The sequence below is a fragment of the Centroberyx gerrardi genome, chromosome 1, assembly GCF_048128805.1.
Source record: "Centroberyx gerrardi isolate f3 chromosome 1, fCenGer3.hap1.cur.20231027, whole genome shotgun sequence".
Classification (NCBI taxonomy): domain Eukaryota; kingdom Metazoa; phylum Chordata; class Actinopteri; order Beryciformes; family Berycidae; genus Centroberyx; species Centroberyx gerrardi.
In genome coordinates, this window is record NC_135997.1 from 36676407 (window position 1) to 36701474 (window position 25068).

General features: G+C 43.7%; 2 protein-coding genes across 2 annotated transcripts in view; both read left to right on the forward strand.

The window, feature by feature from the left end:
* slc9a5 (solute carrier family 9 member A5) overlaps window positions 1-10020 on the forward strand; it is a 36023-nt gene extending 26003 nt beyond the window's left edge. The window contains exons 11-16 of the mRNA XM_071897017.2: window positions 3788-3879; window positions 5398-5524; window positions 6240-6389; window positions 7652-7721; window positions 8545-8673; window positions 9437-10020. Coding sequence (XP_071753118.2) covers window positions 3788-3879; window positions 5398-5524; window positions 6240-6389; window positions 7652-7721; window positions 8545-8673; window positions 9437-10020 — 1152 coding nt within the window. The remainder of the gene's footprint in view (window positions 1-3787; window positions 3880-5397; window positions 5525-6239; window positions 6390-7651; window positions 7722-8544; window positions 8674-9436) is intronic.
* A 13930-nt stretch (window positions 10021-23950) lies between these two features.
* plekhg4 (pleckstrin homology domain containing, family G (with RhoGef domain) member 4) overlaps window positions 23951-25068 on the forward strand; it is a 47526-nt gene continuing 46408 nt past the window's right edge. Inside the window, exon 1 of the mRNA XM_078284317.1 lies at window positions 23951-23955. Within this exon, the coding sequence (XP_078140443.1) occupies window positions 23951-23955 (5 nt within the window). The remainder of the gene's footprint in view (window positions 23956-25068) is intronic.

Here is a 25068-nt window from a genome sequence, read left to right on the forward strand (position 1 = left end):
AGAGTCTAAAAGAGAAACCAGCTCATCAGGACGGAGAACCAGATCTTCAGATGTCTGATGAAGCTCCCCTGTGAAGACCAACCTGGTGTCGCTCTCCAATTCAACTTTACTGTCATTCCACCTTGTGCACAGTGAAACTATTCTTTTTTTTTTCCATTCACACATTCCAAACTAGCATTCAGGACTTCAGGACGAATCCCAGTGTCCAAGGAGACGGGCTCTGACCCCCCGAATCCTCCAGCTCCGCCTCCTGTCCAGAGGGCGTGTCTGTCAGGTTTAGGAGTTCCTCAAAGGACAGGACAATCTCCCCAGTCAAAGTCAGTGTTTCCCGCCCTGAGAACAGCTGGGCGATGTCCTGCCTTCCCCTGCTGAGTCGCCAAATGGTTTTCCAGAACGTCTTTGAGGCGTCTGAAAGTCATCAGCCCTCTCTGCCTGCTGGTTCCTCTGCTGAGTCAGGAGTCTTCTCTGCCAACCAGACCTGGAAGGCCTCCTTCTTCAGCTCGACAGCCTCCCTCACCGCTGGTGTCCATCAGTGGGCTCTTGGGTTGCCGCCATGACAGGCACAGACCTCCTTCTGGCCACAGCTGCTACCAGCTGCTTCCACATCAGAGGTTTTGAACAGTGTCCAGTCTGACTCCAGTCCACGACCTCTGCCAGGACACAGAAACAGTTTGCCCTGAGGTGAGGGTTGAAATCATTACAGTCACGGTCCTCTACCAGGCGTAAACCCTCAATACATGTTTGGGTCTACTGGGCCTGTCCAGCAGCAGCCAGCCAGAGGCTCCCGAGTAAGCGAGAGAGAGAGCGCCCGCACTGTGTGGAGGTGAGACCAACTTTATCTAGTTGGTACCTCTCAACCTCTCACACCAGCTCCTTTCCCACTGAGAGTTTACGTTCCATGTTCTTCGCTTTGGGGGATGTTCTTGAAGATCTTGTTGAGGGATCCTCTTGAATCGCTCTCTGTCTGGCCCCTCACCTGAGACTGGTTTGCCCTGGGTGTCCCTACCAGGACCACATGGCTCTCAGCGTCACTGAGGCTGACAAACCCCTCTGCCATCATAAGGTTGCGATTCTAGGAGAAAACGAGCCTGAACAGCCGTGAGACGTCGCTGAAATTCATCTGCATTTATTTGCCTCTTCAGTCCGAACGCAACCCATTCAGAGCCCGGGAGGAAATGTTGACCACATGCTGTACAGGGAGAAGCTTTTGGCCAAAGATGGGATACAGTACAGATAGATGTGAAAAATACACCCCCTTGATTTCATTTGTAAAACCACTTTGAACATCTCAGAGACAGATTTTAAGGTAGGGGGTAACACTTTAAAGGTCAGTTTTAGGTTCAACCAACTACAGACTAAATCAAACAGACTGAAGCTGAAGTAAACTACAGTGAAAGGAAACAGGAGAGATGGGATAGTGATGGACATGAATTACAGTAATGTTCTCATCTCTGTTTCACTGTCAGTTCCATAAATGTCCACTAGATGGCAAACTTCTCCAACACAACAGAAACACTGCAGATTTTTGTCTGGCTGTTCCAGCTCTCTCCTCGTTATACTACCACCCCACCTCCTCCACACCACTATACCACTCCCTTCATTATACTACTACCCCACCTCCTCCCTAGTTGTCAGTACAGCACAGCCTTGACCCACAATGCATTTGGATGGAAGCATTATTGGACAGAACTGCAGGGTAGAACAAACAGAAAAAAGAGGTGCAGCAGGTTGACTGACAGTCAGAGTCTTGTTCTGGTTTATCAGGTGTGCAGGATGTGTGATAAACGTGAACTTCAGTCTGTTTGGTTTAGTGTGTGGCTGGCTGACCTCTGACCTGAAGGGGGGGGGGGGGGGGTTCAGGTTCTCCTCCAGGCTGACCAGGCCGGTCTGGGACACTCTGGTCTTCATAAAGGACTGACAGAGACTGGTCTAAAAACCTAAAACTCTCCTCAGATCCCCTTCCACTGTCAGATCTCATCAATCTGTGATGTTCAATACTGTCCAGGAGTTATTTAGTTATTAAGTGTTCTAGTTTACTATTTTGGTGAACCCACTTTCCCTCAACCTGCCTCGTCTACTTCTACTGCAGTTAGTGATTTCCTACATTTCCCAGAATGCCTTAGCAATAGCGCAGTGAGTTTTTCCAGTGGCGAGAGCGATGCCGTGGTGCAAAAAAAATTACCAAAAAAAAGATGTTGAAGAGAGTGTTGTATTTCACGCTCTACCGATCCACTACACACCACACAGATCCACAAATGCTGCAGTGCATTCTGGTCTCTCTCCTGCTCCTGTGGTGGAGAAACTGGTCTCTCTCCTCTTCTACGATGGATTTCTCCCTGTATGATTGTTGAACGTCTCTCGGTGCAAAATGGCGGCTCTAGAAAGAAGCCCTCGCTCTTTGATTCTGAGGGACTGACACCAAAACCTGACGTTTACCGCTGATGTTTTACATCCTGAAACATTTTCTCATATCAAACTCCACTGTAGCTGCTGGAAACATCTGGAGGTGACGTCACCTCGTCTACGATTGGCCGGTTATCCACCAAGAAGAGAAACACAACTACTGAATGGAGCCAGAAATGAAAAGAACATCAACAATAGCTGTTTTAACAGAGTTAAAGTGTTTTAGGGGATTTTTTCCCATAAAACAACCTACCAGTATAAACAGACATCCTCTGTACTTCATCATATCCAGACAGCTCTCCTCATACTAATGTGATAGTATTAGAAATTGGACCAGCTGTAATTCGACCTGTTGACATTGTCTCTCTCTCGACATTGGCAAGATAAATCAGAAAGAAAATGCTCCAATCACAACAAGCCCCGCCTCCTCAGTAGTGACGCTGTCACTGCAGGAAACATCAGAGAAAGTCAAAGAGTCAAACAGTCTGGTTAATAAAAGGCCCGGTGTGAAGCAGGACCCTCCCTGGATAAATAAAGGTTAGAAAAGAGCGTAGTAGGCGGCCATGACAGTTCCTGTATAGCTGTGAAGTTTTATGCTATAATTCATAAAACACAGTCAGGAAAGCCACTTCCTGAGGCCCTGACTCTCGTGCTCCTCGGCCTCCGGAGGGAAAGCTAAGTGCTAATATTAGCGCTAAGTTGGCGGCGTGACGGTCAGTTTTATGTCGGCCCACCTAGTCAGTGGAAAAAAACAACATGAAACATTGTTTTATGGCGGGAGGAAAAAGAAAAACAATGTTGACAGGAAAGTTTTATGAAGCTTCCTTTAAAAGCAGCCCGCTCCTTTAATGTCAACACAGCAAATTAAATAAGACTCCTGTCTTAATGTCTTAATGTGGCTTCATGGTCAAAACGCTCCCAACTGGTTTCAGTTCGCTGTTCACTCTGCTGGTGAAGGTTAGATAAATGACATTATTCCTTTGATGGGATTTCTAATTGTCACCCTCATCACATCCTCTCAGCTCCACCAAACTGTCCTCAGATCAGCTATTGGCAGCAGACTTATAGTTAAGCTGTCAGCTGTCAGCGTGTTAAATTCACCATTATTTCATTTACAAGAAGTTAACACAATTAGAAAATGTAGAAGAATGACTATTTTGATCATAGTTTCACTGTTATCTCTCTACCTACAATACAGATATTCAGATATGAGATTCTCAGATTTGGGTCCGAGAAACAAAATCTCATCAAATGGGGGTCCGTGGCTCTAATGTGGACTAAATTTGGGGTCCTTGATATGAAAAAGGTTTAGAATCACTGCTGTAGAGGATGCTTTACCTTTACCTCTGTGTGTGTGTGTGTGTGTGTGTGTGTGTGTGTGTAGGGTGGGAACGTCCTGACCTCTGCCAGACTCTCCCTGCCCTCCATGGCCAGCAGAACCTCTTTCCCTGAAGTCACCAACGTCACCAACTACCTGTGAGTCACGTGTGTGTGTGTGCGTGTGTGTGCGTGTGTGTGCGTGTGTGTGTGTGTGTGTGTGTGTGTGTGTGAAAAAGCGAGACCTACTCTCACAAAATGATTGACAGGACAGAACCTAAATCCTTGGTTGACTAATCAACACTTCCTCTCCAAACTGGACTGACTAGATTCTGAAGATATTAGCAGATTAATTTCATAGTCAGATTTTTATCACACATGCAAATGAGCTGTTTGTTCATGCGTGTGTCTGTGTACTAAACGGCCTTATTTGACCTCTTATCGCTAGATAAACTATTCAAACACGTGTGTTCGCTTTTTATGATATGAAGGAGTGTTGTTGTGCCTTTTGGCTCAAGAGTTTGAATCCAACATGAGATCCACAACATGAAGAAAGTGAGAGCTACTCTGAATAAATTATTAACTAAGTGATTTTTTTAAAGGATGGTCGGTAACTTTTGTCCTTGGTTGACTAAATGAGACTTTTTCTTTTAGCTTTTAGGAATATATGGATGATGAATATTTGGGACTGGGAACGAGCGTCGTTAACTCACGTGTCTGTTGACCAGCCTCAGTCTGTCTTATCATTATTTAAACAGTTCAGATGTGTGTGTGTTCATGGGTGTGTGTGTATAATATGAAGGAGTTTCTTTATATCTTTATCTTTATCTAGTTTCAACAGGAACCTCTGTGGTCTGACTGCTGATGAACAGGCTTTGATGTGTTGTCTGTTTATATGAAGCCTTGGGTCTAACATGGATGGAAATCTGTTAGCATAAACATTAATACACCAGATATCATGTGTATCTGCAGTAGCATGGCTGAGGCTAATCTACCAGATGTAGTGACAAGGGGAATCTATCCCGGTTAAAGCTAAAACATCAGATCAGTGCCTATGGGGATTTGCACTAGCAAGGCTAATGCTAGTAAAGGAGATGTGGCTAACCCTCCGCTCCTCCCCCTACCCACACATTATAATTACATCATTCATTCATAATTTCATTCAGTAAATTCGATTTAAAATCATTATAATTTAATTATCTGGAAGTCACAAAATGCTAACAAGCAGCAAACGTCCGTTCAAGAGAAGTCATGCTAGCATCATGTTAGCATCAGGTTAGCATGTTGAGACTTCAAGAGAAAAACATTTTAATCATCATGCTGTTGTTTGAGAACTGTAGCAGGTAACGACAAATTATTTACACCTTATACTTTTCACTTCATTTCAATCAAACTGCATCATATCATCACATCAGATCTGATTATCTGATTATCTGATTATCCAACACATCGACAAACCCACACACAGTCTAACCCTACAGTTTATAGTGTCATTCTAACTGTGTGTTGTTGACGTGTTGCTGACATGTTGCTGACGTGTTGTTGGTGTGTTGTTGACGTGTTGTTGACATGTTGTTGGTGTGTTGTTGACATGTTGTTGGTGTGTTGTTGACGTGTTGTTGACATGTTGTTGACGTGTTGTTGACATGTTGTTGGTGTGTTGTTGGCGTGTTCCAGGCGTGAGAACGGCAGCGGCGTGTGTCTGGACCTCCAGGTGATTGATAACGTCCCCGGGGCCAAAGTGGAGGAGGACACAGAGACGCACCACGTCCTGACAGGGAACCTGTACAAACCCAGGAGACGGGTAACACACACACACACACGCACACACACACACGCACACATACACACACACACACACACACACACACACACACACACACACACTGACACCACATTTCAAATGTTTTATCATAATTACATTTTTATAATTCTCTTCTTAAAAACCACAAAGCTTTTTATATTTTCCTTTTTCATCTTATTGTCTTATATATATATATATATATATATATATATATTTTTTTTTTTTTCTCTTTTATTTTCTTAATTAAATTTTATCTACCTTGATTTAATTAATTCAGTTGTACTTTGCACTTTATGACATTTTGCTTTTCTTGCTTTCTGTAATTACATTGCAGTTACATTGTAATATTTGTTTTGGAAAGTCCAGTATGAATAAAGTTTATTATTATGAAAAATCAGCATCACCAATTACCAGGTACATTAATACATTAATTAGATTTGGTGACATTGGTGCAGAGATTACTTTTTTATTTTTTTTATTTTATTATTTGCCACTACATCACTGACCTCAGTACATACAGACACACGTGGTTCAAGAACAGAACCTCATGTTGTTTAAATCTACTAAGTTAAAAGAATTCAGATTCAGATACCACAGAGGTTAAACTGTGTTTCAGGCTGATTAAGAATACTAAAAGCACACACACACACACACACACACACACACACACACACACACACACAGGTGAAAGCTGTATGTTAACCTGTGTCTGCAGTACCAGTCCCACTACAGCCGTCACTTCATGCCAGTGGGGGAGAAGGAGCGTCAGGACCGGGAGGTTTTCCAGAGGAACATGAAGAGCCGCATGGAGACGTTCAAATCCACCAGACACAAACGACACAAGAAGGAGCGCAGCCAGAAGAAGGCAGGACACATTCTTAAAAATACATTTTCTTTGGGAATTTCCTGGTTATGTGGGAGGTTTAGGTGTTGGAGTGCATTCTGGGCAGGAAAAGTGAACGAATAACACTCTTAATTCCCATAAAACTACCATTGTGGTGCCCTGGAGCCAGGCATTTAAAGGATAATACCAGTTATTTTTATAGTCAGCCCCAGCGCTCCAGCCTCCTCTCTGGTTCTGCACACAGTCAGCATAGTTCAGATATCAGCGCTCGTTCTCCTCCTTCATTCCTTCTTGTCCGGTATGAAAAACAAACTTCCACAGAGCGAGAGAATCCATCACAGGAAACACGAAGCCAAACTTTCTGTTTTCTCCTCATTTCTGAGTGTTTTCATCTCCGCTCTGCTGCCTGTCAGTCAGCTGACACCACAGGAAGAAATGAGTCTCCTCCAGGAAATAATCCTCAAAACACTTTACTGCCACATCCACGGCTTTTGATTTAGCATGGACAGCAGTTCAGTTCAAGCTAGGTTTGTCTTTTAAATCTGACAAAAAAAGGAGTAAATGTTAAAAATCTAATAACATACAGCATGCATTGTAAAAAGATTGTGGGAAATGTAAACCAGACGTAGAGAGAAGTGAATGGACTGTAACTCTAAATGACACTGCTGTTCTCCTTTAACCCCTGACCGCTCCAGTACAGCTGCTCAGTGGCCCGCAGTCTGCTGGTTGTACTGGTCAGCTCCCAGTGTGATTGTGGGAAACTGTGTGAATGTGAAGCAGGAGGAGCTGGAAAAGAGCTAAGTGAAGTTTCCCCCGGAAGAAATAAATTAAAAAACTGAGCTGAATCAGAAGTTCAGAGATCAGAAGTCTGTACTGCTGAAGGCCAGGCTGTGGGTGAGGACTGTCTCCTCTGCAGGCGTGTCCCGTCCCGTCCCGTCCCGTCCCGTCCCGTCCCATCCCGTCCCGTCCCGCCCCGTCCTCCTCCCTGCAGGACCAGCCAGCCTGTTTCACCCTCTGAACTCCATACATCACATTCCTGCATCCGTCACTCTGAGCAGTTTGTGAAACAGAAGTTTAGCTTGTCCTCCTGAGCCCGAGAGGCTAATTATTACCTTGGCTTTGCTGACATTCTCCATTTTTCGTTTGTCAGAAAATTCCTTAATTACAGTGAAAAGCTTTCACCGTTCTTTGTTATGAAAGACAAAGACACGGGCTAATTGAAGGCTGGCTGCTTCCTGTTATGGCTGCTGGTTAACTGCTGTTTACCGTCCTGGTTTCCACAGCGCCGAGGATCCGACGCCAAGGAGGACGGCAACGACAAACCCAGACGCAACGTCAGCTGGCAGGACAAAGGTAACGCAAATAAAGACGCTAATAGGTCTGAATTATGTTGAATTAGAAGGATCTGCTGCTCTCTCAGACAGGTCTGCTAACCTGCAGCAGTGAGAAGTAAATGAGATTAAATCAGTTTGGTATGGAGCTGAAACAGGTGAGAATCAGTGAGTATGGAGTTACTTTGGCATCTTTTTATTGTGAAAGTGAAAAAAAAAAGTTTTGAAACTGAAAAAAGGTTTGGAACCAAAACAAGTTTAGAAAGTGAAAAAAAGGTTTCAATTTTGGATTCTCTCTTTTCAATTACAATGTCCTTTTCCATTCATTAAATTCATTCATTCACATCTTTTTTTTTCATCCATTCAAATCTCTTCTTACAAGCTTTCATCATATTAACATAATCCAGAGTGTGTTGGCAAAGTTCCCAGTCAGCATTTACTGTTCAGCCATCTTGATTGGTGGAGAACAGATGTGATCGACCTGTCAATCACCTGTCATCACCCTCCCTGACCACGCCCCTCTGCTCTCCACCCGCCCACAACAAAACAGGGCCAGAAAGATTTGAATGAATGGAAAAGGGAAGGTTTTTAGTCACTTTCAAAACTTTTTTTTCACTTTCAAAATAAAGACAAAAGTAACCTCAAATACACTGAGCTGCTGTAGTGTTTGGTTGGATGGAGAGCTGCAGACTGCTGGTCCTGCTGGTCCTGCTGGTGCTGCTGGTGCTGCTGGTCCTGCTGGTCCTGCTGGTCCTGCTGGTCCTGCTGGTGCTGCTGGTCCTGCTGGTGCTGCTGGTCCTGCTGGTTCAGGTCCGGTGTGTTAGAGGCTGTTGTGTTTGTCTCAGATCCGGTGGTGGTTCCAGTCGACTCGGAGGAGGAGAGAGGTGAACACTCGGAGCCGGAGAAGGAGGAAGACGTCGGCATCACCTTCGTGGCTCGCAACGCAGAAACACACAAAGAACGTCCCAAATCAGGTACCAGACTGTTCCCACACACATTAAAACACCAAAGGCCCATGTAGATGCTCATAACTCATCCCAGAGTTTCTGCAGGATGCTGTGACCTATGACCTTTGACCTCCTTACTATAGGTTGCTTGTAATGTTGGTGATGTAGGAACTGAAGCTTTTTTTTTACTGTTGACCTCAGTGAAGTCTCTCTGGATGAGAGCCACAGACTGAAGTGTAGATGGTTTTCATTCTCACCTTAACTGCACACACACTGCCAAGGACTCTGTCGCTCTGTTCTCATTTTCTTCTGCTTTGGTATTGCCTGTCATAAATTGACATCGTTTTAACAAGTTTATTAACTAGCAAGTTAGTCAATTAGGTAGCTTTAATGGAAAATAAACAGAAAAACTCAGTAAAACTCCCCCAGAGCTTATCATCGACCCCAACGATGGATCAGCCGTTCTCCAAGCTTCGTTTCTGAGACGTTTATTCCTGTCATCTTTTAAATTAAAGTTGTAGAGAACTGGGAAGCTTTGAACGGCTGGAATCGACTTCTCCATTTTGAACTATTTGAACTAAACCACTTGTTTCAGTAGGGAAACAAGGAAGTGCAGAAATCTGATTGGCTGTTGACGGTGAGAAGCTTGGGAGTGCAGGTTTACTCCAGACTCATCAGTCTCAGCAGCCTGGAAACCTGCACAGCTGATAATATGCTGATGATGCATCATTGTTCTTGATGATTCTTAATTCTCCTGCCGTTCTGTCTTGTAATAAACTGCTTCCTCTAGTCCCAGCAGGTCTGGACGGGTGTCAGAGCCCGGTGGCGGCCCCCCCCTCCCCCACCAGCGGAGAGAACCAGTTGCCGTGGAAGGGGGGGGTGGGCTCCCTGCCTCCCTGTGTGTCGGTGGAGGCCACTAAGATCATCCCCGTGGACCTCCAGCAGGCCTGGAACCAGAGCATCTCCTCCCTGGAGAGCATCTCCTCCCCCCCGGCCCCCGCCGAACCCCTGCACCCCCGGGTGAGCGCCCTGTCCAGGCTGGGAGGAGCGCGCCCCGCCTCCTACACCCCCCCCGGCAGTTCGGCCGGCAGCACCTCCTCCATCGGGGCGCAGGTGGCGCAGGGTTCGGCCGCCTTCCGCTTCCCCGAGAAGGAGAAGGAGGAGGAGGAGGAGGAGGAGGAAGAGGAGATGCGGCCGCTCATGTCGTCTCTGAGGCCCCCCGGCCCCCCGCCGCCTCCCCCCGGCCCCGGCTCCGCCCCCGGCCCCGCCCTCGGCCCGGGGCGGAGGAGGAACCCCTGTGTGTACCTGAGGAGCCTGGTGACGGCGCCCCCTCCTGGCAGCGAGGCGCGCAGCAGAGGGCCGACCCAGCTGTAAACACTGACTGGAGATCAGTGTCTGGGTGGAACTCTCCACCGATTAGTATCTTCAGGACACTTTCACTGCCACACACACACACACACACGCACACACACACACACACGCACACACACACACACACACGCACACACACACACACACACACACACACACACGCACACACACACACACACTTCCAGACACACTCAGACATACATACATAGTAGAAGCTATGTGTTTCCACCATGTTGGACCAACACACAGCAGTTCAGACACACAGACTGTCTGTTGGACTGGAATGTAGATCAGACTGTCCAATAGGAAACCAGTCGCCATTTCTCTGTTTCTCAGCCATTTACTGTAAAATTCTCTCTGTCTGCAGCTCCGTCCTCTTCCAGGCCGATCTCCACCTGGTGTTAGAATGCTGATCTGGATCCAGATCTGCTATCTGGATAACGATCGGTCCATCACGCCGTTTTGCATTCACCCTGCTATTTATATATGTTGTGGTTGTCTGCATTTTGCATTGAATGTCATTGTTCCTGCGCACTATGCAAAGCAGGCAGGTGGGGAGGAGGCGTCAGCAAAAACAAACATGGCGGATGTAGAGTCATTAGACTGATGCTGTACAACCTGCATTTACTTTTCATTTGAGGCAGAAAGGCTCGTCTTTTGCATCCACAGAACTTGAATGGATAGAATAGTCCTTCCACTGGTTGCCATGGTAATTTGGCATATAATGGTGAGTCTCATGGTGGAAGCAGAGCGACAACTTCATTCAGCTGCAATGGCGGTTTTCCACTGCTTTGCTGTAAAACCTCTCAGCTCAGCGACTTGCTGTAAGTCGGTTTATACAGAAGCTAGTCCAACGGTTCACATAAAAATCCGTCCAGGCACGTTGATTTGAATGGGAAAGACCGCTCTATCCGTTCAGTTCTGTGTGGAAACAGAAACGCCGACAGGTCGTTTTCAGCTGCTGTGAAGCTGCTGCAGCGACTCCTTCATGATGTCATGGCCCTGTGGGCGGGGCTTCCTCACTGACACCAACAGGTTGCATTTCCACCTGGCTGAGACCCGATCACATGATCACATTCCCATCGCAAGCGTGTGCGTTTCCACCTCGCATCAACATGTTTTCCTGATCCAGATTCAGATCCAGATCGCAGTTTAATCCCTGCTGGAAATGCAGTCACAGACAGCTGATCAGTTTAAAGCCTGTTGAAAATCTGTCTGCTTACACACTGGCTTCATGGGCTGAGTCTGTCAGGCATCCAAGACTGCATTCAACCTCCTCACACACACACACACACACACACACACACAGGACCCCCCAGGGAGGACAGTGGGAGCAGCCTGGGAGCTTTGGGAGCTCGGTCTGTCTGAAGCAACACAAAGCGTCCTGGCAGTGAGGCAGCGTCATGTGACCGGCCTGCAGGGGTCAGAGGTCACCAGGCCCTACAGAGGCTCACTGCTGCTGCTTGGTGGTGAAGCTGGGGAGTCGCACCGCTGCGTATCACCTTCAGCACTTCATATTCACTGTTAGGGTTCAACCTGTATGGGTTTAGAGGGCCGATACCTTTGGATTGAAGTTTCCTCTGATCATTTTAATGAGAAAAAATTCCAAATACTCCAGCAGAATTTAATCATGTCAGAGTGGAAAAGCCTCTGAAACAGATTTTATATCATACTCATACATATTTGTGTGGAATCTGATCAAAATGCTGCAATAGTTCAAGTTGAAGGATAAAACAGATGTTTTTTTAAAGTCAGCACCAGCCTCCTCTCTGTTTCTGCACACAGGCAGCGTAGTTCAGACGTCAGGCTCGTTTTCCTCCTTCAGAAGACATTTGCTGCCGTTCATTCTTGTCCAGGATGAAAAGCAGCTTCCACTTCCCTGCGCTGCGCTCTGCCTCCTGTCAGTCAGCTGACACCACAGGAAGAAATGAAGTAATAATCCTCAGAAACACTTTACTGTCACATCCACGGCTTTTTATTTAGCAGGACAGCAGTTCATTTCAAGCTAGGTTTGACTTGGTGATTTTAAAAACAACGACAAAACGAGTAAATGTTAAAAAATCAAATGATTGGGGGAAAAGTAAACTAGACGTAGACAGAAGTAAATTGACTCTAAATGACACCAGTATTCTCCTTTAACAGTTTCCCATAGACAACCAGGGTACTATTGATCAGTTCTACAATAAATATGTAATCAATCAAATTGCATCATACCAATCATAGTGGAGGAGGACATTGACTTGTGGATGTTTGATTGTTAATGAAAGGCCGATATGAGCCTGATGCTCGGTCTCATCGCTGCACACTGCTGTCTGACTCACATTCCCCTTTAAAGTGACTTGATAGAAGCACTTTAAACTTTATTTATCTTAGTCTTTGTTCTTCTTGCCAAACCGTCCTCACATCTAACTTATTTTCTATTTATTCTATCAAAGCTTCTCCTATATAAATGCTGATGTATTTTTTTTTTTTTTGTAAAGCTGCAAATATAAAATCTTGCAACACTACAAAGAATAGTTTATTTTGAATGACCAAAGTGTATAAAAGAGCATAATGAACATTTATACAGTATATCTGTCTTTAATTGCCTTACTCTGTTGCGTCTGTGTCGCTGTGTGCTGATCAGTGTTTCTGTCCAGTGTGTGTGTGTGTGTGTGTGTGTGTGTGTGTTGTGAAGCTCAGAGGACCAATCAGACCGTCCGGAGGTTTATTCAGTCGACCAGCAGCTTGCTGCGTTCACACTCAGCTGGTGAAATTAGACTTTTATGTAATCATTTAGTGTTTAATCATAAGTAGCGTAGTGTGTGCACTTGTTTTGCCAAAGATCTGCTCTCCTTAATACCAGAGCTGCTTTTGGATCAGTTTCAGCTCTTCTGTCTGTCAGTCCAGCAGCCTGTTGCAGCAGCTCAACTGCAGTTGAGGTCGATTAGTTTCACAATAAATTCTCACTAAATCCAAGTTCATGCATTACTAAAATTTTAATGTTTGCACCAGTTAAATATTTCCAACGTAGACGTAAGTTAACAACCCTAACACCCTCCACCAGGTGTACAGTCTTTGTAAAACAGCTGTTTGCATGGCTAGTCCGTTTGATACGTGGAAAACTGAACTGAAGAACCAAACTTTCATTTAGCTAGCTAACAATAAAATAAATGTTTTTCCATCCAGTTAGTGATGGGGGAATTCCATCAGGCCGAACTCCATAACCTGTAACCTGTAACCTGACCCTTGAAATTAACAGTTCATTAACGGTTGCATATACAAGTTGATTTGTCTCACGCATTATTGGCCACAGGAGGTGAAAACGCCCGTCTGACACAATGTTCTGGTTTGTTTTCCCTTTACACTCTGCTCAGTGGTTCTCAACCTGGGGGTAATGACCCCCTAGGGGGTCGCAAGCTAATTTTGGGTGGTCGCAAGATGATTTATGGGACAGGAAAAAAGCATATTTACAATACAATACAAATTTATTATCATGTCTAATTTTTGCTTTTTTTTCTTCTGAAATACTGAATAGTTTTCAGCCTTTCGGCCTCTGCTAATGAATCACATGAAAGGACCTGAAAAGGGAAAATCATTCTGTGGTTGAACTGTTCAGCGCTCTGCAGCAGCCTGCGGGCATCGCTTCATATTGAGGGCTCACAGGCTAAAAGGGTTGAGAGCCACTGAGCTCGATGAGCCTCCGGTCTCCATGCTGCAACTGAACACAGACAGCTTCACTGTTTCGTGTCGACTTTACACCCAAACCTACAACCCGACGCACGTCCAGCCGGTGCAACAGGCTGCAGGGCGTTTCACTCTCTATACGCCTCTGCTGTTGTCTCTGTGTAACATTCACTGTAATAGACAGACAGAAACGTGACGCTGCATGCAATAAGGCCTTTATCACGATGGAAAGGTACTTGAAGCAGAGCTGACACCAGACTTTGTGAGGTGGGATTAGCAGTCTGGTTCCAGCACAAAACCCAAATATCTGCCATTCATTCTTAATTACCTTAATGACAAAGCCAGTATTATATCTGAGCAGAGGAACCAGATATTCACTCAGTAGTTCAACTAGTTCTGCTTCAGCTCGTCACGTCGGTGCGCTTCTTATACTGTTCTTTCATCCTGACTGTGCCGTTCCTCGTCTCAACCTGCTGAACTCAGATCAGTTCACAGAGAAGTCTCCTGTGCAGCTCTTTTGTTTTGAGAGGATTTGTCTCGTCTGTGATTCAGGTTGTTGTGCGGAAATGAAACGAAACATATCTGTGTGCCAAATGTTAACTTTGGCTTCTGCCCAGAGACAAAGTCAATAAATGTGAGGAGTGTTTTTCTGAATGAACCCAGCTGCCTCTGTGCTTATTGATGCCTCCTGTCCAGTCTGACAGACACACTGACTTTATCATGATACCATATGAAAAAGAAATTTTATATGTTCTACCAAAAAAATATACGTAAAACATATGGCAGTAAATGAAGATATGAGATACTTCCAAGGAATTAAGAAAATTTGCCATATATGACTGAGCTACCAGTAATCTAACAGAGATTAGAAAGGTATAAAAAACATATAAAATGTGAAAGGTGTTAAATATATGGCACATACCACTAACCCATATGTAAAATGTGATCCATCCAAAACTTATATTACATATAAATATTGCAGTAATTGCATATGTAAGGTTCATACAAGGATTGTTCATAATCTGCAATATATGGATTAGTAGCCACTCATTTTACAGAGATTAAGCATATAAAAATGTGTAAAAACCATACAAAAGATGTTTAAGTTGCTACATAGAACATTTTATTGATTGATTTGAATAAAAGACATATAAGGCCTTTCTCACGACATCCGAAAGGCATAATGTCTTATCTCCTGTCTGTTATACAAGGCATAAGCAGTTCTATCAAAATTGCAAAATAATGGACAGCATATATTTCCATAAATTAACTCAGTTTAAACAGTTTGACCTATATAGGTTTTTGAAGGCTGAGTTTTTTTTTAAGATGTAACATCTTATATTTTGTGCTGATATTCAATATCTAAAAAAAATCCAAAATAGCATTCAATGTTTCTTCCAGATTTGTATTCTTGTCTGGGTGTTATTCATTAATTTCTATCACCTCTAAATGGATCTGTTAATTTGTGTTACTTCCATCCTTCTGGCGCTCGCCTTAAATGATAAATGGCATGTTGAATGATAGAAAGTGGTGATAAATGATGCCTGTTTTTATCAAATCACCACCATTACAATCAAATCACTTGACAGTTTATCGCTCATTTTTTCAGTTCACATGCATTTTCATTACTCTATTTTTATCATTTAATTTTTGTTACTTCCACCCCTCATACCAGAGTGAGGGGTCGTTTCACTAAATCCTGTGGTGAGTAACAGTCCCTGCATCTAATATCACTTACCATCAAAACTTCCAGTCCCGCCTTAATTGATGACTCATACTGAATGACAATATAGCCTATTATTGAGTCCGGGTGAAGGATTTCTGGTTGGTCTCTACTCTCCATTTTAATCCTAAACCTGTCGGGTCAGATGTGGACTCGAGGTGTAGAGAGTGAAACCGTGTGCGCTGCACTTTGTACGGGGAAATGACAGCCGGCACCATGCTGATCCCAGAGAAATTAACTATTCATTTCCCCATTGGCAACTACAAAACAAATGTCAAAAAATTGAATGTTCCCTTTAACAGGCCGTGAACAAGGAGAGATGATTATTTTAGATAGTAATGGAGTCAGGCTCACATTTCATCCACTATTATGCAATGTAATCTAATGTAATAGCCCATGAACTTTTTATCAAATTCCCCACAAAGATCAAATCCTTTCTTGCTGAGTTTTGAGTGCGATCATTTTCTAATTATATATTCAAGCTTCATTCATTCATTCATTCATTCTTAGTTCATTATTTTCCCCCCCAGAGCTTCAGGTACATGCAAACATTATTCTGTGAGATTTGTTTAGTGCTAAATGGAGAAGCTGGCTGGACAGAACACAAGTCAACAAGAAATCCAAGTATCAATACTTGTTTATTTTCTTTGCAGCTTTTCTCTGTAGTTGTGTATTTCAGTGAGACCCTCTCCCTCCCGCTTCTGATTCCAGAACCGTCTCATGTCTATTCCCTCCTCTCTTCCAGCTCACACAGAACCATCGCCATCTCACTGTTGAGCCGGTTCAACTTGTTCAGTGTGTAGTCTTAGGGTGGCGAGGTAGAGATCAGCAAAGGCCAAGCTCGTGCATGGTTTGCTCGTCACCATGTTGCCTCTGTAGTGAGCAGACTTCTCAAACTGCTCCACCAGCTTCTCAAAACTGTCGTTTCCCCTGCAGGTCTGCGTGGGCCGTCTGGTTTCTTCCCTCTGCCTCTGGGCGATGGCTCGTATCTTCAGGGCCAGTGACTTCTCCTGCTCGGTTTTCAAATTGTTCTCATGTCGTTCTTGTGCACGAACGGCCTCTTGGCGGACCACAGCCGTGAACATACTGAACAAGCAGTCAATAATGATAACGACTATGGTGAAAATTCGGCTCCGGCCCATTCCCAGGTCGTCCAGGGCTTCCTTCCGTCCAAGGTCACCAAGCTGAAAGCTGTCAGGAGGGCTTTCCCCATCGCTCAGGACCTCCAGTGTCCGGGTCTCCAAAACAGTAACATCCAGTCAAGGCGGAGATGAACATGAGCGCAAACATTTGGCCCGCGATACAGCTCACTTTCTTCATGTTGCTGAACAGAGTTTCCATCCAGAACTGGAGGCCTGGGAAGAAGGAGATTACTTTCAGCAGGCGTACGCAGCGACATTCCCGAATAAAACCAAGGGAGCCGTCAGCGCTGAGCACTCCTGTGCTGGACAACACGGGCAGGAAGGACCCAACCAGGACCACAGCATCACAGACGTTGTACTTGTTCTTCCAGTACTGCACGGGTTCGACGTACACCTTCATGAGGAGCTCCATGGAGTATGTTGTGATGAAAATCTCGTCGTCTACAATCACGAAGAAGCTATAAAATTTCAATTTCAAACGATAATCTGTTTCCAAAGCGATACACACAGTGTCCAGGATGATGATGATGGTCAGCACAATCAGGCCAGTGAACGGCGAAGACTCAGTTATACCGGCGATGTAGCTGCTGAAGTGGAGTTCAGTCTCTGCTGTTCCTCCCCCAGCAGCGTCCCGGGCCAGAAGGTGCTGAGCCGTCGGCCTCCCTGCTCAGTCAGTGCAGCTTTTCCTCTGCTCTTCTCTTCGGCTCCTCCCTTTCGTTCCATTTTGTCTTTGTCTTTTGAATCCCTGTCAAGAATCTGGCTAGAGCTTCAATACTGATAAATGATTAAAAGAACACAAAATGTTGCTGGTGTGCATATTCTTGAAAACTCGATTCTAAACATGTTTGAAAATAAACATTATAGGGGCAAAACACCAAAGAATTGGAATCTGTTTCACTTAGCAACGCAGTTCTCTTTGGGGAGTGTATCTATGTTCCCAAGGTCCTATGTTCCCAGGGTCCTATGTTCCCAGGGTCCTATGTTCCCAGGGTCCTATGTTCCCAAGGTCCTATGTTCCCAGGGTCCTATGTTCCCAGGGTCCTATGTTCCCAGGGTCCTATGTTCCCAGGGTCCTATGTTCCCAAGGTCCTATGTTCCCAAGGTCCTATGTTCCCAAGGTCCTATGTTCCCAGGGTCCTATGTTCCCAGGGTCCTATGTTCCCAAGGTCCTATGTTCCCAGGGTCCTATGTTCCCAAGGTCCTATGTTCCCAGGGTCCTATGTTCCCAGGGTCCTATGTTCCCCAGTTCAATATTCTGTTAACACACATTAACCCTCCTATTGTGTTCGGGTCAAATTTGACCCATTTCAAGTTAAAATATTTCATAAATATTATCCAGTTTTTTTTATTGGAACAAGGCTTCAAAACAGCTATATAAACACAGCAAAACCAATGGTTATCATTTTACTTGATTTTGAAGGTCTCTAAAAAAACATTGTTACATCTGTGGTGTCAAATCTGACCCGGCAGAGAATATTAAAGAGTCTGGGTGGTTCTGTGGATACAATTTTACTCAAACTTGACTCAAACTCTTGTTTGGGTTGGGTTTGATCCACAAAACTACCCAGAATGTTTTATTGCTGCATGCCATACTATTAAAAACCAATGTTCTCTGTGGGTCAGATTTTACCCTATTTTTGATGATTTGATGATTTGCTTTGATGAGATTTTCAACAGCAAGGTAAATGTGGCCTTTGGACCACAAAATAAAAAAAGTAAATGTAGATTTTGTGTGTTCAGATTTTTCAGGTTCCCATTATGTGCTATATAGAGCTGGGGAACATAGGACCCTGGTAACATAGGACCTTGGGAACATAGGAATGACTCCTTCTCTTTGTTATTGCTCCCATATGAGGGATGCAGGCAGAGATAAACAGTAGAGGGGGCGTGTCATGGAGAATTCCTCTTCTGGAATGGCAGCCATCTCACCTGAAAGTGGCTTATGTTGCCATTATAATGCTAATATCTTTTCATCAAAAGAAAACTGTGACTGTCTGAAATGGTGCCACACGAGGCATTTTTGTAGACTTTAGATAAAAAATAGCTAATCTGTGTGAGATAATCATGTTTTCAATCACAAAGATTATCTTCTGAATCTATCTTTCTTTGTTCTTACCTGAGCTTCAGATTCAGTAGCGCTGTCATCTCTCTGCTCCCTGGGGTGTCATATCTACCTGGGTCTATTTACAGAGTTTGATTTCTGTGGATTCACTGCTGAAGCAAGGTGGAGGAGTGGAGGCTGTGGAGAAAATCCAGACAGTATTTACATTAAATGTAGGATGGAGGACTCTCTCTCTCTCTGTCTCTCTCTGTCTCTCACACACACACGCACACACTCGCTCTCTCTCTCTCTCACTCTCTCTCTCTCTCTCACACACACACACACACTCCTCATATCCCAGAGGCCTCCTGTAGGTAGTGGGGCTGGGCGATACAAAATGAATACCATGATAATCCTAAGAAAACATATGAAGGGCTTGGAGCCAGAAGGGCATAACTGGCATTTTGGGAAAAAATTAGATCTATATATCAAGTAAAAACTCTTGAGGAGATCTGTTTAGTGAAGTATTACGCAATTTAAATTAGGAAGATGAACTATGATCATCAGGCACCAAAACCACCAATATACAAAAATCATTTTTTCAGAAAATAATTTATGCCATTTTCCCTTAAGATACCTTATCTTAACGCTTAAATCAGTGTGATACTGCTTATCATGATGTATACTATGAATTAATTTCATTAAGATATATGTCAACCTAGAAAAGGTGCATAAACTCTATTCTGCAAATAAAACTGTGTAAACTGAGATAAGGCAGGTGCATCACTGTCTGTGTTCATGTGGAGTTTAGACCAGCTGAGCTGCAACATCATTTAGTAAGACATGTTTAATAAGACATCACATGCTGAACATGTGGATCGTCCTGTGCATCAACAGTAAAATATGCAGCAGTTTGCAGCCAGTCATCTGAACCCATTTGACTTGAACAGACTTAAGTGGTAAGACAGTTAAAGTTATTATTTTTCAAAGCTGCACCCTTACTTCCCAGCTTTAGTGAATTTGTTTTAGTTTGTAAGACTGTAAATTAACTTTAAGTAGCTGTATCTAAGGTTTCAGGTCTTGGTTGGCATCACATGGCTGGTTGTGCTAGCTAACGTTTAGTTAGCATGATAGCATCGTCAGTTACCTGCTAGCAGTTGGCTGTTAGCTAACGTTAGGTAACCTAACATCCAAACAGGTGTTAGGTTACCTAACTGGAGGTATAGCTAGCTTTTTAGCATGTTTAGTTAGCTGTAAGCAGAGTTAATGTTAGCTAACGGTAGCCAATGTAATAACGTTAGCTGTTGACAATTTCGCTAACTTTAGCCACGTCAGTTGTGTGGAGGTTTAGCTAGCTTTTTAGCATGTTTAGTTAGCATAGCTGTTGTTACTACTTAAGTATGCTACTACCAACTATACTTACTATTACTACTAACTAACTAAGGCTTGGTCAACAAGCTAATGTTTAGTTGCTGCCAGCTTCAGTTAACAGTTAAGTTTAACTAACTAAGTTATAGCTATATTCTATTTGACTTGACTCAAAGCTAACATTAGCTAAAACGTTTACTCTGCTTACAGTTAGCATGTTAGGTATCTAAGATATGGGCTAGGCTTATCTAGTTAGCCTAGATAAGCCTAGCCCATACATCCTCAAAATGTTGCTGTGGTTTAGTTAAATGATGTTAGCTAGAAATATTTATTTCTGTTCCCTGAACATCAGTTATAGTTTTATACTAACAGTAACATTCAAGGTCCCCACGTGTCCTTGAAATCCTTGAAAGTTTGTGAATTTGAGAAAGAAAGAAAAAAGAGCCTTGAAAGTTTTTGAAAATAGACATAAATAGACATGGGTCATTGAAAGTGCTTGAATTTAGAGAAGTTGTTGAGAAGTGTTCACACATTCAAGCCTCTCTCTCTTTTTAATTGTTGTCTGGGAGCTTCTGTAAAGCCTGCTAGTTCTCATTGTAAAAAGTCTCAGTGTTGTAACAGTCCGCCGGACGTCCCGGTTTGTCCGGGATTGTCCCGGTTTCAAGATGGGTGTCCCGAGTCCCGACAAATATCTGTAAAACACTAAAATGTCCCGGTTTTCAACATTCACTACCAAATTGTCCCGGTTTTCACCACAATTAAAATAATAATAATAATAATAGTATTATACTTGTTTTCAGCGCTTACATAGACGTTTATCATGTTCTGTCCCGCTCATTATTACCTAACCCAATCAAAAAACATCAACAATGCACCACGCGTCTGAATTCAACACTGTATGTGTGTCAATCAATCAATGTGTCGTTGTCAAGGCCATAGATATATAAACGTTTATATATCTATGGTCAAGGCTGTTGCTAGCCATGCGCTTGTGGCTCTGACAGACTCTGTCAGTACCTAGTTTAATACATCCATGGTCAGTACGCTAACGGTCAGCTGTCGTGCCGAAGAGAAAGTCGCTCTTTTCTAAAGACCTCCAGTGTGCAGCGTTCTGCACACATTGCCAGAGTACATTTTCGGTCGCGCACGGTGGAAATGCCGACATAAAAGATCATGTTAAGACGGCCAAACATAAGCGGTGGCTGCAATGGTTACGGTTGCGGTGGTTACAATCAATAAATATGTTACATTACACCAGTGCAATCCTTGTGTTTTGTGTTTACTAGTGTTATTATACAGTTTTCAAATAAACTATGTGTTGGTGGATTTTTGGAGACAAAACATCATTTTTCGTTTGCTGAGGCTCTGTCCATGGTGTTGAAAGGTGCAGTCAGGTGTGCTAAGCGCTGAAATAATTGTCCCCCATCCTGATGAAAACGCCTATGGTGCGTGCATAAGCGCATGCATGTGCGCGTGCATGAATGTGCGGTACACTTAAGGGTCCCGGTTTGGGGGTTTGAAAATGTGGTCACCCTATGTAACAGTAATTAACCTTGATCCGTGTCTCAAACTATGCCGTGTTGGGTCCTTGAATTTGAGGGAACTGGGCCTGGAAAGTCCTTGAAAAGTCCTTGGATTTGATGTTTAAGAAGGTGTGGGAACCCTGAACATTACTTTAGTAGTAATAATAATGAGCTAGATAAGTTGAGGTAGCTAGCTTTGAACATGTTAGATACTGTAGAAACTCAGATTTTTCCTTCAGCTGAAGAGAAGGTGAATAACATAACTTCAGCAGTTCAGACAGAAAACCAGCTCCAGTTACTAACAGGGGAAGATACTTAACCTACTCAAGTAACGTTACAAGTACTGTTACTTAGCTGAAAATGTACTTGAGTAGAATTACATATTTTGTGTAAAATTGTATTTAATCTACTCAACATTATTCAATAATGTTTAATTAATGATGTTTGTTTTGCTAGTAGCTATCCAACTAGCTTGTAAGGTTAGCAAACTAGCTAGACAACAACCAGGCAAACCCAACCCAGTAACACTAGCTGGATGAATGTTAGCTAAGCTGCTACCATAGATACATTTAGAGTATTTAATGATGCAGTTAGTTAACTTCATGTTGATGCAATTTATGATTGTCCAGTTTGTGATGCAGTGCTTACAGACACAAAATGTGTACTCTATAGTGGATGGGACTTAAATTCAATTGCATTGTAATACCTCAGTAAAATCATACCAATGATTATTAAGTATTATTTATATATATATTATTATTAATATTATGTTAAATTAGGTGTTCAGTCTAACTCCTGTTCTAAACCTTTACTATTTCCATTCAGAGGATTCAGTTTCTCAACATTTTCTATTCCATACTGTAACATTATAAGCACAACATAATTTCCATCCCCAGTGGTTTCACAGTGTCTTACTGCAGCCTTCCCTCCACCGGCTGACTGACAGAGAGCATTGTGTCCTGGAGGCGTGATTTTCATCTCCTCCAGTAAAAATGTCTATGATTTTCTTCATGTCATTCCAAGATTTCCCCTGCAGCTACACATGTTGTGTAACTGTGTTGTGTAGCAGCATGTCTTTACAGCATGCATACTATAGGTTGGAGTAGTATTTGTACAGAGCTGGTAATGAATGAGGGACAAACTGTAATAACACACCCAGGCTCCCTGCCCATCTGAATGTTGCTGTGAGGTTTCTTTCAGTCCTGGGATCATAAACCAAGGAGCAAATTGGATCAGTGTTAAACTGTGATGTTTGGTGTTTAACAGCCAGTTATTATGGTTGATAATGGAGCTGGTTAGTATTAACTAACAACCCTCAGCAGTTAACTCTAAAATACCCTGCAGCTGTAGTCTCTGAGGTGGAAGTGTGAATGTAATGCAAACCCCACCTGTCCCACAGACGGAGAGCGCAACACATCTGTTTCACAACAACTGCTCTCAGATCTGTGGCGGCTCACCGCTCCTCTAACCCTTCAGCTGTTGTTGTTACTCACAGTTTATCCTCTGAATCACAGCTTCAAACTCTATTGGTTCTCTCTAACACACAGGTCAGTCGAACTAAACCCTGTGGCACAGTGGAAACACATACCAACACATACCAGCAGTCAGCAGTCTGGAGGGCCCGGCTCAGAGGTGAGTGTGGATGGGGGGGGAGATTTACTGTTAGGTTGCCTTCCTGCTGAACCTCTCTCCTTGTGGATAAAATGATCTTGAAACAACTGGAGCTTTGGCAGCAGGGAGAGTTTTCCCTGTCAAAGTGCTTAGCTTGCCTCCAGAGGACGGCAGGGCGGAGGGAAGCTGGATGGGGATTTGATAGCAGGCTGTATGTGAGCGTCCAGAGCAGGGGGGAGCTTTTTAGCCTTAGTAAACTAGTTGTAATATGTATTAGTATTAGTAGTGAGGTAATAGTATGTAGCAGAACGAGGTGTGCTAGTAGTACAGGCTGGAATTGAAGCTATAATAGAATTAGCTTGGACAGGCAGACACTTTATGTTGTTCTTACAGGAGGTCACTTCACCCGAATACCTGTTAGCCTAATCCCTATTAGGCTTGAATTTATAATGACACTTTTACCAAATTCCGGTGACAAAATAGAATTGTTTAACGTCACAAGGAAATGGCATTTCAGTGGTGTCTTGCTTCCATAATTCAACGCATTTCTGATTGAAGCAGGATGTTGTAGCGGGACAGAACGCAGGGAGAGACTGCTCAAAAGTGTTAAAAAATTCAAGAGTGCTTTGTTCGTAATCTTGAGCTTGACAAATTCCTGATCCTTCAACATGAATAAATTCAGCTGCTGGGACACAACCATGGTGTGTTAGGAAAAAGGAAACAAGGTTTTCACCACCATACCTTGTTGATGCTCACTTGCCACTTGTGAAGTTGCAGGTTTTATATGGTTGGGGTGGGTGGGGGGGGGAGGGGTAAAAAATAATCTGTTATGGTGTGAGCTTTATGTACGCCTATTGGTATGCCGTAATGTAATGTAATGTAAGTAAAAGTAATGGTATTTTGATATAAAATACAATAAAAAAAATATTTTTCAAAATAATTTTTCATTTCATTGTGATTTTAAAACTGTCCAGAGAGAGCCAGGCTGTCAGCATCTCTCCTGAAGGCCCTGCAGGATTTCATACCTGTAGGACTGTGATTTTGACCTGGCATGTCACCAAGCTGCAGGCCTGGACTTGAAACAGCATCTCAAACTATAGAAACAAAGACTAGCCTCTATCTTTCCATCATCAGCATGGAGAGAAATGGGACATTTATGGGGGGGTCACCCAGGTCAGTTCAGTTGCCTCCCTTTACTTCCACTGACTAACTAAATTGATGTAATTGTTTGTATAGGTAGCAATCTCACCTGGATTTGTGGGCGTAAATCAGAGGCTAATTGTTGGGTTTTGTCAGGCGGCTTCAGACGGCAGGCCAGCCATAAACAGTGGATTGAGGAAACTGGGTGTATAATGAGGTGGACACGCCCTCTCTGAGTCTCTTATTCATCTGGCTCTGTCAGGTCAGCGCTGTGGTTCAGCTCCCACGCTCTCTCTCTCCCTTTCTCAACTCCCAGAAACCCAGATTCATCTTGCTGAACAGTCCAGTTTGGCAGAGTAAGTGTGAAAGTTGCTGTAGTTTAATAACGAAGGCAGATGGAGTGACTGAGTCCTCCTGCAACAGCGTGAGTCGATATGTGACTCCCAGTGATCATTAAAAATCATTTATTACTAATCAATTCTCCCTGTCCAGTCGGAGGGTAGTGTGTCTGCCCAGTTGGGAGGTCCTTGTCTTTCAGTGGAAACAGAACCGCAGGCCCCGGACCAACCAGCCAAGAATGAGCCCATTCTCTGAGGGCTTAACACCGGGCCTGGCCGCTCTCCTCATTGGCTCCCTGCAAATTGTTCTCCGAGGTGGAAAACCTGCTCACATTCTTAGCTGATGAGTTGTATTGTCGCACAGAGATCTGCCTGCCAGTCACTCAGCCCAGAGAACAGTAATTTTCCACCGGAGCAGAGGAGCGCTCCACTCCTGCAGAGAGGGAGAAGGCAGCAGAGGATAGATGTGGTGTTTTATAGATGTGTTGTCATGCTGTTG